This window comes from Vidua macroura, chromosome 7 (genome assembly GCF_024509145.1).
Source record: "Vidua macroura isolate BioBank_ID:100142 chromosome 7, ASM2450914v1, whole genome shotgun sequence".
In the NCBI taxonomy this organism is placed as follows: Eukaryota; Metazoa; Chordata; class Aves; order Passeriformes; family Viduidae; genus Vidua; species Vidua macroura.
This window is the reverse complement of record NC_071577.1, coordinates 12,248,614-12,262,843: the sequence shown is the minus strand read 5'-3', so window position 1 is coordinate 12,262,843 and position 14,230 is coordinate 12,248,614. Positions and strand designations below refer to the sequence as shown.

The 14,230-nt window shown below is 40.4% G+C and overlaps 1 protein-coding gene across 1 annotated transcript in view; it reads left to right on the top strand.

Annotated features, from left to right (window-relative positions):
• Positions 1 to 9,656, top strand: part of HECW2 (HECT, C2 and WW domain containing E3 ubiquitin protein ligase 2) — a 143,478-nt gene extending 133,822 nt beyond the window's left edge. The window contains exons 28-29 of the mRNA XM_053982155.1: positions 1,304 to 1,416; positions 6,969 to 9,656. Coding sequence (XP_053838130.1) covers positions 1,304 to 1,416; positions 6,969 to 7,080 — 225 coding nt within the window. The 3' untranslated portion in view covers positions 7,081 to 9,656. The remainder of the gene's footprint in view (positions 1 to 1,303; positions 1,417 to 6,968) is intronic.
• The last annotated feature ends 4,574 nt before the right edge of the window (positions 9,657 to 14,230 follow it).

Here is a 14,230-nt window from a genome sequence, read left to right as displayed (position 1 = left end):
TCTGGTTTAGGATACCCAGAAATTATGGTGATGTTTACTAGTGGGAATAGCCTGAGTCAGAGGCTAAATGTAATAATTTCAAGTGACAGAAGCTCACAGCTATTTTTATAGATTTCTAAGTTTAAAAGTACCTTTAAGATACAATGGCTGATTGCAATAATTCTTTACTATTGTTTGATTAAAAGTACATTAAGGCTCCTAAAGATAGAAAAGGAAAACTGTGTAACTGGTTATGTCATTAGGTAGAAATGTTAATAGTATTTATACAGCTTAGGAAGGAGAAAGCTTAGATGGAAGTTCAAGGCCTCAAATTAGAAAATAATGATGGAAACCTTAAAGTCAGTCCAATTCCATTTTCACTAAACCTGCAGGTTCCAGTCACCCTGCTGCTGAAGGACAAAATATCTCAACAGAAGAATATTTATACATGTGTGTTTACTATTGAGTTAAATTTTTTAAGTTCAGGTTACATCCATCCTATCTGTAAAGAAACAGACAAACCTCTACTGCAAACCATACCACGTTATTGATCTAATATGAAGTCTGCTGGTTTTAACAATTCAGAATTTTTATCTGATCACTGAGTTACGAAGAATTTTCTTTTTTGAATCTGTTTTTTTTTAAAGTCTGTAAAAAAGGCAGTCAGGAACATCTCATTTGATGGAGAGACAGAAATGTCTGCTTCTGTGCTCCTGTCACATCTGTTAGTCAAAAGTTTTTATAATATCCATTATAAATAATTAGAATTTAAGTAGTCTCTGATCTGTCAAAAGCTACCTTTGATCTCTTCATGACAGGTTGTAAATAAAACTGCTCACTAGTCAGTATTTCAGCAAATGTCAGTGGGCATACCTAACCTTCAGAATTTTGTCCTTTTCATACAGTAGTTAACTGTGGTTTGTAAAGCAAAGGAAATCCATACAGCTAGAAGGGCATAGCATGAAGCCATCAGATATTACTACTTGTATTAATTCCTTTTAATGTAGGAAACGGCAGCAAAAAAACTCACTTAGGCTTAAGTCTGAGTAAGTGGATACTGACAGTGTATTATTCTACAGTATAATACAGCAGCAGAAAACCTGTGGAGGAAATTAATCTGCTAAGTTGCCTCTTCTAGAGCCCAGCCAGGAAATGGTCTGTTTGCCCTTAGCCTCCATGTAAAGTAGCATTTATTGCTTGTGCCTCACGAATTTCCTTGCTTTGCAAATGCTTTTCCCAAAGTGTCTGGGCTGTGGTGGGTGTGCTGCTGTGAGTCCCCCCAGCCCTGTGTGCAGCCCTGTCCTGACGGGTGTTTGTGCTGCAGTTTGTCACAGGCACGTCCAGCATTCCCTACGAAGGCTTTGCCTCTCTCCGGGGGAGCAACGGGCCCAGGCGCTTCTGCGTGGAGAAGTGGGGGAAGATCACTGCTCTTCCAAGGTACAGCTCTGGGGGCTCTAATGCCAGGGTGGCTTCACAGTGCCACTCTCTGGGGTAACAGATCAGCTGTTTGACAAACATTAACAAGCTTTCACTGAATATGCAAATGCACCTTCTCTTACATGCAAATTTCCTTCCCAGTTGTTGCAGTGTCTGATGCATCCATTTTGGTTTGAACTCAGTTTTGTTCTCTTAAGGTGGACAAGGCAGTGTAACTGTGGCTGACATCCATATTGTGTTTTTCTAATGGAAAATTATCTTAGAATTATAGCTACTTCTGACTTTCTGTGTTACATTTGATTAAATGTGCAAGTATTTACTTACTGAGCATGCAGTTCACAAGTTAGGAGCAAAAATTAATGTGAATTTAAATTAAATAGCTCTTGTGACTGTGTCTGACTGAAAGCTACTATTATATTTTTTGCATCAGACATGGGCTTTATAGTATAGTTTAGTGATACAATTTTTATGCTCGGTCTGATGTTGAGTGTTAACAAATACTGAAGAGGCAAGTTGTGAGTGCAGAATTGGTGGGAGGGAGTCATTTCACTTGAGAAGCAGCAAGGGAGGCAGAAGAAGGTGAGGATTTCAAAGAGAACAAATAAGATCAATTGCAATAGGTGAAGAGGGTAAAGGAATGGTATGAGAGTCCAAGATATGAAAGCATGAGTTGAGTTGTACAAGCCCTTGCAATTTATATTGGGTAGGGCAGGTTTAGAGGAGTGGGATGAAAAGATTAAAAAAAAAATCTTTCCAGTTTTTAGAGCAGAAAAGAGAGTTCTTTTCAGAGGTCCATGGTAACAATGCCAGGACTAGACTAATAATGTGTGAATGATGAAAAAACCACCTTCAGCTTGGTTTCTTCCTTGACAAAACATCACAGGCTCTTGTCTTTTCTCTACTGTGATCAGACTGATAGTTGGGAGATTTTCTTTCACTCAGTTCTGTGATTCTGCAGCCTCTAGAATGGGTTAGGAGTGGTTAGACACAGATTAGTGTGTGGAGTGTGGGCAGCCTACCTCTGCTTAATCAGGCCTCAAATTTAGTATGCCGTGTACAGCCTCTGGAGGTGGCTTTGGGCTGGGCTGATCCATGGAGGAATCTCAACCCTAATCATAAACCCACTCCTCATAAACAAGATGCCTCAGGAATAACTTGCATTCAGAGTCTTATCTTAGACACAGGGTGGCTGTCAGAGACACACAGAGTCTCCCTGACGAACAACCTGTAGGTTTTTCCTCCAGCGCAAGGTCAGAGGCAGAAATATCTCTTGGGTTGGCTCCTGCCATCAGAACCACATGGAGAAGGTCATGGACACAGAAGTGATGCTGTGAAATCCACAGGCACAGTGGGTGGCCTTTAAACAGAGCCATCTTTCCTGTTTACAGCACAAATGAGAGCCAGGCAACTGAGGATTAAAGGAATCCAAATCCTGAAAATCACTATTTCATATCAAATACTCTAATGTCATCTGGGGACCTAGTAATATCTTGTTGCCCCATAAGTCTCCTTTACAGTTTGATTATGATTGGCCTATGGACTAGCTTTGACTCTGATTAAGAAGTAAAAGCTATGACTTCTTAAAAAATAATTTCTGACTTCAAAATCAAGTGGGGTTTTTTTTGTGGGTTTAAGTAAGAAAAGAGATTGCATGATTTTTTCCGTATATTCTCTGAAGCTGAAATTCCCGGTGCTTGCAAGCAGAGCTTGGAAAAGGTCAGGACCTGCCAGAACAGGATGTTCAGAATTTCCTCTGGAGAGGTTATGAAGAACCCTGGTTGTAATAAATTGCAGAATAAAACTGCTTCCAAAAGTGCAATATGGAGAAACATGTTGAGAATCTTGGCTATCATAGGCTGTTCATCAAGTGTAGGGGAAATGCCAGCTCCTCGAATTTAAGAGATTGTATCATTCGTTGAAATTTCACTTACCTCACTTTCCCTTGGTTAGCAAACATTTGAATTTTGTGTCTCTGCATCGTTTTTACCATACAAATGTGAGAATTAAAATAAGAACAACTTTGTGTGACAAACACCTGCAGTCATCATGAGCAAGCAGTTCACACATGGTATTCACACAAGTATTCACACATGGGTAAACCTCGATCTCATAAAAAATGAAACATCTTCCATGTTAGTGCTGAAATGGGTTAAGCCCCAAGCCAGAAGCACTGTTTGCATTTTTACACATATAGTTCTTGCATGCAGTGCAGCTTCAGCCTGGGTCTCAGTAGCCTTTGAGACTCCCTGTGCAAACAGCAGGTACTGCTGGCTGGGAGGTAACACATCAGTAACTACAACCCCGAGTAGCAGCTTTCAAGAGGTTTCCAAACAAGCCCAGCACATATAAGCACAAGCACATCGCTGGATCTGCTGGGAACGCTGCCCTAGGAGTCTGTGACTCTTACTGATTCTCAGATAACTAAAGTTTTTATGTTAAGGCACCATCACTCACTCCTAGCAGTGTTGTACTTTGCAAATTACCCTCTTAGCAGGAGTGCCTGTGAAATTTGATAGTGCTCGGTGCTCAGTGGCAAAAGTGAGGATTTAACAGGTCAGTGGACTTTGTTTCTTCCTCTGTTTCTAAAAACATTACTGTGGTGTTGAAAACACATAAAAATATCCATCCCCATCTCTTCTTCCTGGTCTGAGACACAAAGGGCAGCTAGGATAGTCACTTAGGTATGTGACTGTGACCTAAGCAGCTGTGAATGTAAACACAGAAGTTTTCACTAGATGTTTGCCTAGTTCCCACTGTTCTGACTGCTGTGTAACCAGCTCTGCTGAATCCAGATAGTGAGATTTCTGTGAGGCACATGCCAGGTTGCCCAGCTTGTATTGCTGTCTTTGACACTAACTAGGTAGCATGTAAAATGCCCTGGAAAGATTGATTATTATGGGTCTAGCTTAACTATTGCTACCCCAATGCCACTTATACTTCCTTCTTTTGCACTGTGTTGCAGATTAGACTAACTTAGGAGAAGGGACCAGTGCTCTTTCAATTCACTCCCATGCTGAGAAATTGGTTCCAGGTTCATTGCTGTAAATTTTTTATTAATTCATGTGATGATTCATTTGAAAATTATATTCATGTCTGACTACTGCATTTTAAGCCTAAATCACTCTCTTTTTCTGTGGTAATCAAAATGAAGGGGAGTTTAATTGGGAATCTGGGAACCTAGACTTTAGGGACCAGGATAGGTTTTTATGTTGTCATAAAATGTGAGCCCAGGAAGATGACCAGTTAGTGCCAATGTGGTTTGAAATGTTGGAAGGGGAAGCTACTACCCAGAAGGAAAAAACCTCGTTTGTCTCAAGGACTTAGGAAGTTGTTTGCTGGGGTTGGAAAAGCATGCATCGCCTCAGAAGACAAAGGTTTTGTTTTTGTCTTTTTTAATTACTTGGTTTTCCACAGTAAGTGATTCCATTTTCAAAATTGCCCTCAAAATAAGATAAAACAGAGTTCTCTTAATAAATGTAAACAACATGCCAGTTTACTATTAAACCAGTTCGTAATGAATCTCTTGCTAATTATATACTGTGTCTTTTATAATTTGTGGTTTTACAGCCCACACAGCATGATCCATAGTTCTAATGAGTGGCTGTCAGCCCCATGGAGCAGAAGCATGTGGTTAGGCTCTTAATTGCCTAAGACTCTTCAGCACTCTACATTGAATTCAAGGGATCACTGAGTTCTAGTTGCTGCTGGTCTTAAATCAGTCTTTTTCATCAAAAAAAGAGTATTTTCAGTTTTTTTAAAGTACTCTGCAGGAAATGGAATAATATAATCTGTATCATAGATATTCTTTTATAAGGTTTTTGGAAAGGCAAAGGACAAGTAAAAAGAAAGCTTTCTTCCAGGAGCCTCAGAGAAATGGCTGGGTAGAAAAATTTAACAGACCCCTGGAATATGGAGTAGGGAAATGCCATCTCTGCTACACAGCATGTGCCAGCAGTGTTCTTCTAAGGGTGCTGGATTTGGGGAGGGTGCTAAAGGCAGTGTGTTTTTAAGTGATTCCATATTTGGTGTTTGGACTGTGTTTATCATAATGGTGTGACCTTGTGTGCTGTGTATACATATCTTCAGCCTGATATTTTTATGACACTCCAAGGCTGTAACTGAGTGGGTGTTTCAGCTTCAATGAGTTCCAGTTTGTAATGGACTCTTAGGTTTTTTAACAAGTGAGATTAACCCACTTCACTCCATGTTCCATTCCCATAGCTGGGAGCTGAGAGGCACTTAAAGTGGCAGTTAATGAATTTGCTCACATGGAAGGCAGTACTTTCTGGCTCAGAAGAAGTCTGTACAGGTCTATGGTAGACCTGGATTTCTGGGACTGGGTAGGTTAAATGAGGAGTTGCATTTGCTGTGAGGAGGGAGCTTGTTCAGTCCTTCCATTAACATCTTACATATTGATGCATAATATAGATCATACTGATGAAGGGCAGGGCACTGCAGGAGGAGTTTGGTTTTCAGCTGGATTGAATTTAAATAAATAACTCTATGATGTATTTTATTGCAAAAAATTGAAGTATTTGTAAACAGAGATCTGCCAAAATTCTAAAATCAGTCTAAAGTGAGGCTTTGTTACAAAGCTTTAGAGCAGAAGAGATGCCTTTTGCAGTTTCTCTTTGCATCATTTCATCCTCAAGACCCCATCACAATAATGGTTACGTTATCTATTTCATAAGAGTGGGCTTATCCACCTCAGTGTTTTAGAAAGTACCATCCTTAGCATGCCCTGAGGTCAGGCAATGATATCCATGAGTTCACTACAAAGAGAAACCTTTGTTATCTCCCTTTTCATTCCCTGGAAGAGGTTTTGAGAGACAGTTCCAAGTGTGTCAACAAACTTGAGGTAGATGGACTTCAAAAACTGAGAAATAAATTGCATGGTCACCTTCTTAAGAAAGCAGGGTAACCTCTAGCAACCAGGTTTGTGGATGGTTTTGTGTAATTCCAAAAGCTGCTGGCCTCTAGGGCAGGTGTGTCCATTGGGAATATCAGCACAAGCAGTACGCCTCAAGAACACCATCCATATGCCAAGGGATTGTAGAAGGAAGAGCATCTAATTTATCTGTCTTTTACCACTGTAGGATTGTTTCCTGTACATCTGGAGATGTGTGGAAATATCTTGTTTATCATTACAAATACAGTATTCAAGTATCATCCATACAGAAAAGAAAGGCTACATCTCAGAAGACACATTAAAGACAAGATTTCAGACCAGTCTGTTTGACTTGTAACATGCCAAATCATTCTTTTTTTTTTTTCTCATGCACGTTTGATGGATAAAATTTATCCCATGCCTTTTGGACTCTCAGTATGTTTCTAAAGACCTTCGTAAGTGCTTCTTACTGGCTTATTTTAATGAGAAGAAAGTAGATTAAACCTCACTACCTGTTCAATTGAAAAACATCATTTGACAGAACAAAGTCTTCTAAAAGAATACTATCTGCCCATCTCTATTCAAGCACATACCAATCTGTGTGTTCTCTTTTGAACTTTCCAAGTAATGCACTTCTTCACCTCCTCTCTCTTTTTCCCCTCAGGGCTCACACTTGTTTCAATCGTCTGGACCTTCCCCCTTACCCATCATTCTCTATGTTATATGAAAAACTGTTGACAGCAGTAGAAGAGACAAGTACTTTTGGACTTGAGTGATACACAAACCACAGTGCCCAGCTCATTGGACTTTTGTGGATCTGTCTTCTCAAGGAATGAATGAACTTTTGTGTTGGATTTCCTAGAGGAAAATTGTGTCATGGTGCAATTGAAATAATGAGGTTCTACAAAGGAGCTTGTGAAGCAATTAAAAGCATTGTGGTCATGGCAGAATTCTCGACATGAAACTAGAGTGTGCCTGGTGTGCAGGGAAAGCCAAGTCTTGCAATCCATGGGGTTTTGGGATGGCTACATTTCTTAAGTTTATGTTCTGAGCAAACCAGAAACGTGATGCCATGTTGTGATCCATCTGGCTACTGCAAAACTGACATGTACCCAAGGACTGGATTTCATCAAAGTTGTTGAATAGAAAATTCAAATCAAAATGTGGAATCACTCAGTCTCTTACCTACCCAGTAAATTATCAAAAAGCATACAACTGAACTTTTATAAATTCTTTTTTTTTTTTTTTAATTCATGAAGGTACATTACTTTATGCCATATGTTATAACAGCATATCCAACACTTGCTTTGCCTAAGACTACGAGTGCCTGCATGGGGAACACCATAGAGCTCGAGTTCCTGAGGCAGAAGTGAGTTGGAAGGAAAATCAGCAGCAAAGGATGTAACAACGGCTTGTGCAGTGAGGAGGTTTGTGGAAATGCGTTTGCCAGTGGTGTGTATGACAAAATATGAGCTGTTACAATGAACTTAATAACTTAATAAGACTGATTTTATGCTTTATACTGCATGGAAACTATTTTAAGAAGAAACTAGCAATTTATCACAGCATATCAGGAAAAAACCCTAACACAGTGACTTCTGTTTATTTTTATAGGTTCATTATATTATGTTTCTTAGAGTGTAAACAGGAAACAAGCAAACAAAAGTGTTATTTCTGTTTTGTCACTTTCCATGCTTGAACAGACATTCTGCTAGTGTTTATTCTTTAAGCACTCTCCAGGGAAAAAATGCCTTTTATTTTTATAACAGTAAAAAAACTCCCGAAAATATTTTGCACTGAATGTACCAAAGTTGAAGGGACATTATGATCTGACTGATAGCAAATTGCATCACTATCAAATATCTATAAAAATGCTTAGGAACCAGGCTTTCTTCACAGTGCCATGTCTATAGATATCAGGACTGTGCACATAAGTAATAATTTTATAATACTATATGTGATATTGTAATATGCATTTATTTTAAATGCATCTGGGTCATTTTTCATGCATTGGATAACTTAATGCAGTGGAATTTAATACAGATATTTCATATGCTCCCCACAACTTTTTATTTGTACAGCACTGTAAAACACTAGTTCATTTGGAAAACCATGAATAACTTCTTTAAGGTGAGCCACTGGTCATAATGCCACTGTCCTGTATCAGTGAACACCTACAAGATGTAAACTATTCGTAGTGTCCAAGCTTGCATTTTCACTGATAAATAGTTTTCTTATCAAATGTTATTTGAAGCAGTTTCTATGGCATATCAAACACTGCATGGACACCAATTTCTTTATGCTTAATTTTGCTGAAATACACAAGGCTTGCTCGCTTCTGTTTTTGGTACTTTTCCTCCAGATGGTTTTGTGGAACACTTGTGCAGCTGTGCCCCATTTCTTGCACAGCTGCTGTCACACACTGCATCCACCACATTTTACAACGGCAGGAGTTGCGCTTGGATACTGGATGACAAGAGCACGAATCCAGCTCTGTGCTAGCCCTTTTGGTAGTGCTGCAGCACAGCAGCATTTTCCCTGTTCTGTGGGAAAAGTAGCTTTTGAAGTAACCTTCTCACTTTGGAGGCTCTTGAAGGGGCATCTGAGGGAGGTGTCCTGCTTGTTCTGGTGGGAGGTTTTTTCCAGCGGAGGCAACTGTCCCTGGAGATGTCATCAGCAGAGACTGCCAGTCCTCCCTCCGAGGCAGAAGGCAGCTGCAGCTGTGGTGGTGACTGAGAAAACCCTTCAGACTTACTGAGGAAATGTCACATGTGCAAAGGAAAAGCAAAATCAGGGGGAAAGCATTCTTTTATTTCAAGAATAATTGAGCTTCTGCATGACATCTGGGACTCTCTTAAGTAACTTAGGTTTTCTTAGGCTACTTCTGGCTGGTATGAAGTAGCAAAGAAAAATCCAAACACATCACCCCGTTTCTACACGTATATTTATCAGTCTTTGCTAAGATTGCATGCCATGGGTCCTAATGCACATCTTTTTTTCAGCACATGAATGAGCAGTAGGCAAACTGACTTTTCAGCAGGTCACTCCAGCATGGCTCATGTTTCATGGGATCCATTCACTGAGTAGCTGAAATTCTGGCACTCAGAGCAGAATGCAACTTCTGATTGGTTGAAGGACTGCAGAATTTTCATTTTGCAATACTGTGTTATCTGTGGTCTTTAAAAAGAGATTTCCCAGGTGGAAACTGTATCTACAAGTTTTGAACCAATTACTCTTTGGAATGAAAAGTTTAAATATTTGGCACAAAGTAAGTTTATACTAGTCTGTCTTTTAAGTTATGCTTTTGTACAAAACGAAAACAATAAATGCATCTTGTCAATTTTTATTTAAATATATCTACTGCACCCATTTGTTCTGTATTTATGCATGTAAAAATAATTGAAATCAGCCATGATAATCTGATGTTCTGTAAAGATGTGACAGGGTCATGAGTGGGGCAGCTGTCAGTTAGAAAATAGATAAATTAAAAAAAAAAAAAAAAATCCAGAATCTTTGTTGCCCTAAAGCCAAGAGAGACTAAGGAGAAGTTGCTGCTTCCTCCTGTGCTGCCAGCATGGCCCGGGGGACTCTAGAAAAGTGCTGTGTGAAGGTTGAGGTGTCAGCTGGGTACAGCTCCCTGTGCTGCCTCGAGCACTTGGCTCTTTGTGAAGGTGTAAGTGATGCTGCTGCTCTGAAAGGATTAGCAAGGAGGGACTATAGGAAAGGAAGCCTGAGCTTAGTCAAATACCCACATCTCCTGGCAACTGCTTGGAATGTTCTCCCTTCGGCTTTGGAAGCCGTTCCCATTAAATGTGTCCCAAGGGAAAGCCAGCTTTCATGTCCTGCAGCTGACTGCAGCAGGCACCACGATGCTGTTGCTTATGACACAGTGTAGCAGGGATGAGGGTCCACACAGAGCAAGGCTGGGGAGCCTTTCCAAAGCTTTATGTTCTTGGAGCTTTTCCAGATGGTGCTAAGGAGGTTTGCATTTAGGAAGGAAAAAAGTAGACAGAAGAATCCCTTCAGCCAGTGACAACTCATACTAACTGAACCTGTAGCATCTCCATCACACAGAGGCTGGCAGGGAAGGTCCCTGCAGGAATTTAAGTGAGGTGCCCATGTTTCCTGCTCTGCTGGGAAGTGGAGCCACACATCAGCAGCCAAAAAGCAGCTCCCAGGTCACTGCAGGCTGGCAGCAGAGTGGCCTCTGTCCCCCACATGCCAGGGCAGGCCCCTCTCCCCAGGTCCCAGCATCCCAGCCCAGCAGAGGTGTGCTTTGCTCACCTGGCACTGCTGGCAGTCAGGTTATAGCCAGAGCACTCCTAAATACACCAGAAAACTTGGAATCAATGAACTTGTGCAGTGTGGCACCTGCTGTAGCAAGCACCCATTGAGAGTCTGCAGGCCAGCAGCAGTGAGGGGAGTGGTGCCTTTGCCCACAGCAGCAGGGCACAGCCATCTGCCACCTTTGTCACACTGCCAGCAGCACCTGGCAGGGCAGGACAGGAAAGCCTTTCAATCCAGACCTTTTTCCCCACCCCCTCCCTGCCTGCTCTTTTTCCTTGGAATTCATCAAATATTTGCCTCCTTTTGCTTTTAAACATAATTTTCATTATCCTGTACTGACCTTACCATAAAAAAATGTTAATATGGCTTAGAGAGTATGTGGGGTGAACTCTTCTGCATTCCCAGGCACACCTGCTCATGGGCACCACATGAGCTCCACATGGCAGCAGCAGCCCTGGGTCACACGGGGGATGAGGAATAGCTGTAATCTTCGGGGAACTGAAAATCTAGGCAGCAGTGCCCTGGCAGGACATCACACAAAGCTTCTGGTAGGAGTTGGACTGGCAGAGCACCGGACTGGTAGTTTGCTCAGTTTAAAATTATAGGAAAGAGAAGAGGTTTGTGGTTTCTTATGTATTTTTAATCCTTTAGAAATTCTGAAGTTAAAAAAAAATTCCTTCTGAAGTATTTGCAATGGTATCATCTGGTTGTTAAATGTAATCTCAGCAGTATTAATTGCAGATGTTTACTGAGTTTCTGCAGTGGTAGCTGCAGAGTTTTATGGAGCTGCTTGAAGCACGCTGTCTCTGGATTGAGGGAATCCCTGTTCACAGCAGGGAAACTTCAGCAGCTGTGTTTGAATGGCCAGTGTAAGTTCATTTCCCATAGCATAACGCAAGTTACTTCTTTTCAGTGAATGAAACTTATCTGCATTAAGTTATACTAATAGTGTTATTTTTCCTGCTACTTTTTTATGGGGAGAGTTAATATATTCCTGTTAGCACTAATGGGAATTGAGCAGAAGGTTGATCTCCAGTCATAAGATTGCAGATGTAGCTTTCCTCTACCATTGTTTCCCCTTCTCATCCTTTTCTCTCTGGCCAAACAATTGAACTCCAAGCAAAATTTCAGAAGAATTACTCGGAGCTGGCTTCATAAACTGTTTGTGTTTTGGCTCAATTATGTGCTATAAAACAGAACTGCAGAAATGCAGTTGAGTGGCTCATTAGTTTAAGTAAAAAATTCTTTACAATTTTGATAGTGCAACGACATGGCTGCTGTTGGACTAGTTTAACCTTTTGCCTAAATATTTTACAATAAAAATTTTTGGAGGTTGAAGTTGAAATTACTTGTTTGCTGGAAAGCTAAATATATGTTAGGTAAATAGCAGAGGAAAAGAATACTGTGAAGGCAGTGTAACCCACTTCAGTTAGCAGTATGCAGAATTACAGCACTGATTCTCCAAACACAGCATTTTCACAATGAAAGATGGTTTATATTTTGCATGTCTTCTAAATAGACCATGAACTTAATAGTGCTTCTGTTCAGCTTTAGACTGACTAATTTTGGCACTAGGCTACTACTGTTTGGGATGTTCATTGCTATGAAATGTTTTTACTTAAACATTTTTAGTATTTTTACTAAATATTTTCCTTTAGGACTTTACTTCATAGGCTTTGCTCAGAGACATATTACGCTGTAGGTATTTTAAGGTAAAATCATGATTATTTGATAATTCTGTTTTGTATGACTGACCTTCTGGCCACTGTTTAGAAAGGTTCCTCCTGATTTTTGGTAAAAGGATGACAGTCAAGGACTCCTGGAATGGTTACGATCCATTGAAATGTCTGTATGTATTCGAAATGCATTTAAAAGTACCTCCTGAGGACTGTGTGAAATAATTGCTACACTCATTGATTAGCCCCTTTCTAAGTCTCCATTTCAAAATTTGAACTTGTTTCCTTTCAGATTACATTGCAGAATAATTACACTAAAATTTTAACTAGAGATGTATTCTGACAAATTCTCAAAGCTATGATGTTAAAGGGAGCCGAACGATGCTGCTCTCAATCCTTTCACCCATTAAAAAACTCCTGAATAATGAAACTTTATCTTTTGGGTTTCAGTTGTTTATTGTTTTCAGAACTTTGAGAAGCTTCTCATTCAGCCGTGTTAGAAAAAGCCTTGCCTACTTCGAGGCTTTTGTTAAGCACTCAGGAGGTATATTGTTCAACTAATTTAACATCCTTTTGTGCTGACATCAATTAGCTTTTAAATGTATAGACCTACAGAACTCCACAGGAGTCTGGTCTGCCTTATTCTGGGCTGCCTTCCAAAGCCATCCATCCTGCCCCTTTTGATTGCACATAATCATACAATCACCCAGAGACAATTGCTGACCACCTACACTGACTGTTGCTGTTGTATCACAGTAAGACTCTGGGTTTGGGTTTGCTTTCAAAAGCAGCTCCCTCAGTCCAGAGTCGACAAGATGACTGTTACTTTGACATCAAGACTGAGCTGTTCAATAAAAATAGTTATAAAAGTGGTTTTGAAAATAATTGATTAGATATCCAAGGCTAAAATGTCTTTTGGTTTTGTAAAATTAATGAGGCTGGGGATTTTGCTTGCAGTGTTTTATATTGCCAGAATTTGTGGGCCCCATGGGCTGCCCCAGGCTGTTGGCCAGGTGGGTGCAGAGCCTTTGCAGTGAGGCAGGTGATGCTGATCCAGAAATCACAGCAGCAGGAGATCTGTTCCTGTAGTGAGCACTGTGCCTTCCACAGCTGGAGGCTTTCTCATGCAGCCCTTGAGCTGGGTTCTTCCCAAAAGCTCGCTCTATCTGTGATGCCTGCTACTTGCAATACAAGCAGCTCGTGACACACTCCACTGATTACTCAACATCTTTCCTTTTAAAGGAGGATTACACTTTTCTTAGTTAGAAATGCCCATCCAGCAGTATAAGGCCAATAAAAGAGGATTTTGCTGAGACATCATATTTGATTGCCATGCTGACAGCAGTCAGACATTGGAGCTCACTAATTTTAAAGTAGATTACTGTATGAATAAGGAAATAAATCTTGGAAGCCTCATAAATAATTCCAAGAAGGAATGTAATTGTAGGTGCTGTTATGATAAGACAGGGCAGTTCCACGCAGCACACAAGATACAGCCATGGAGGAGTGCTGGAGTGAGGACAAGTCTGAGAGCAGGCACAGAAAAAGGACTGCACTTCGAGAGTAGGGAGCAGGACAGTGAGCTGTGATGAGCCCTGGGATATAAAACAGGATACTTCCTGCTTGAAAATTATGCTATGATAATGCACCTAGGAAAAAAATGACTGTTCATCCTGAAATACATTGGTGTTACTGCAACTGCAGGACATGCTTTAACTGATTATTAGCTTTTGAAAATCTAAGTACACAATCAGAAAACTTACTTCTACGTGGTTTGGCTTTTTCGTTTTGTTTTATTGAGACTGGATTGTTTTTTTATTTGGGCCATTTTCAGGAAAACAAAGGCTTTTAAATAAGGGTGGTGTCTGGAAGTGGTTTTTTATTTGTACAAGTAATGACCATTTATTATTATCTGCATTTGGCAAGGGATACCACTTCTGATAAAAGCTTAAATCATCACAAC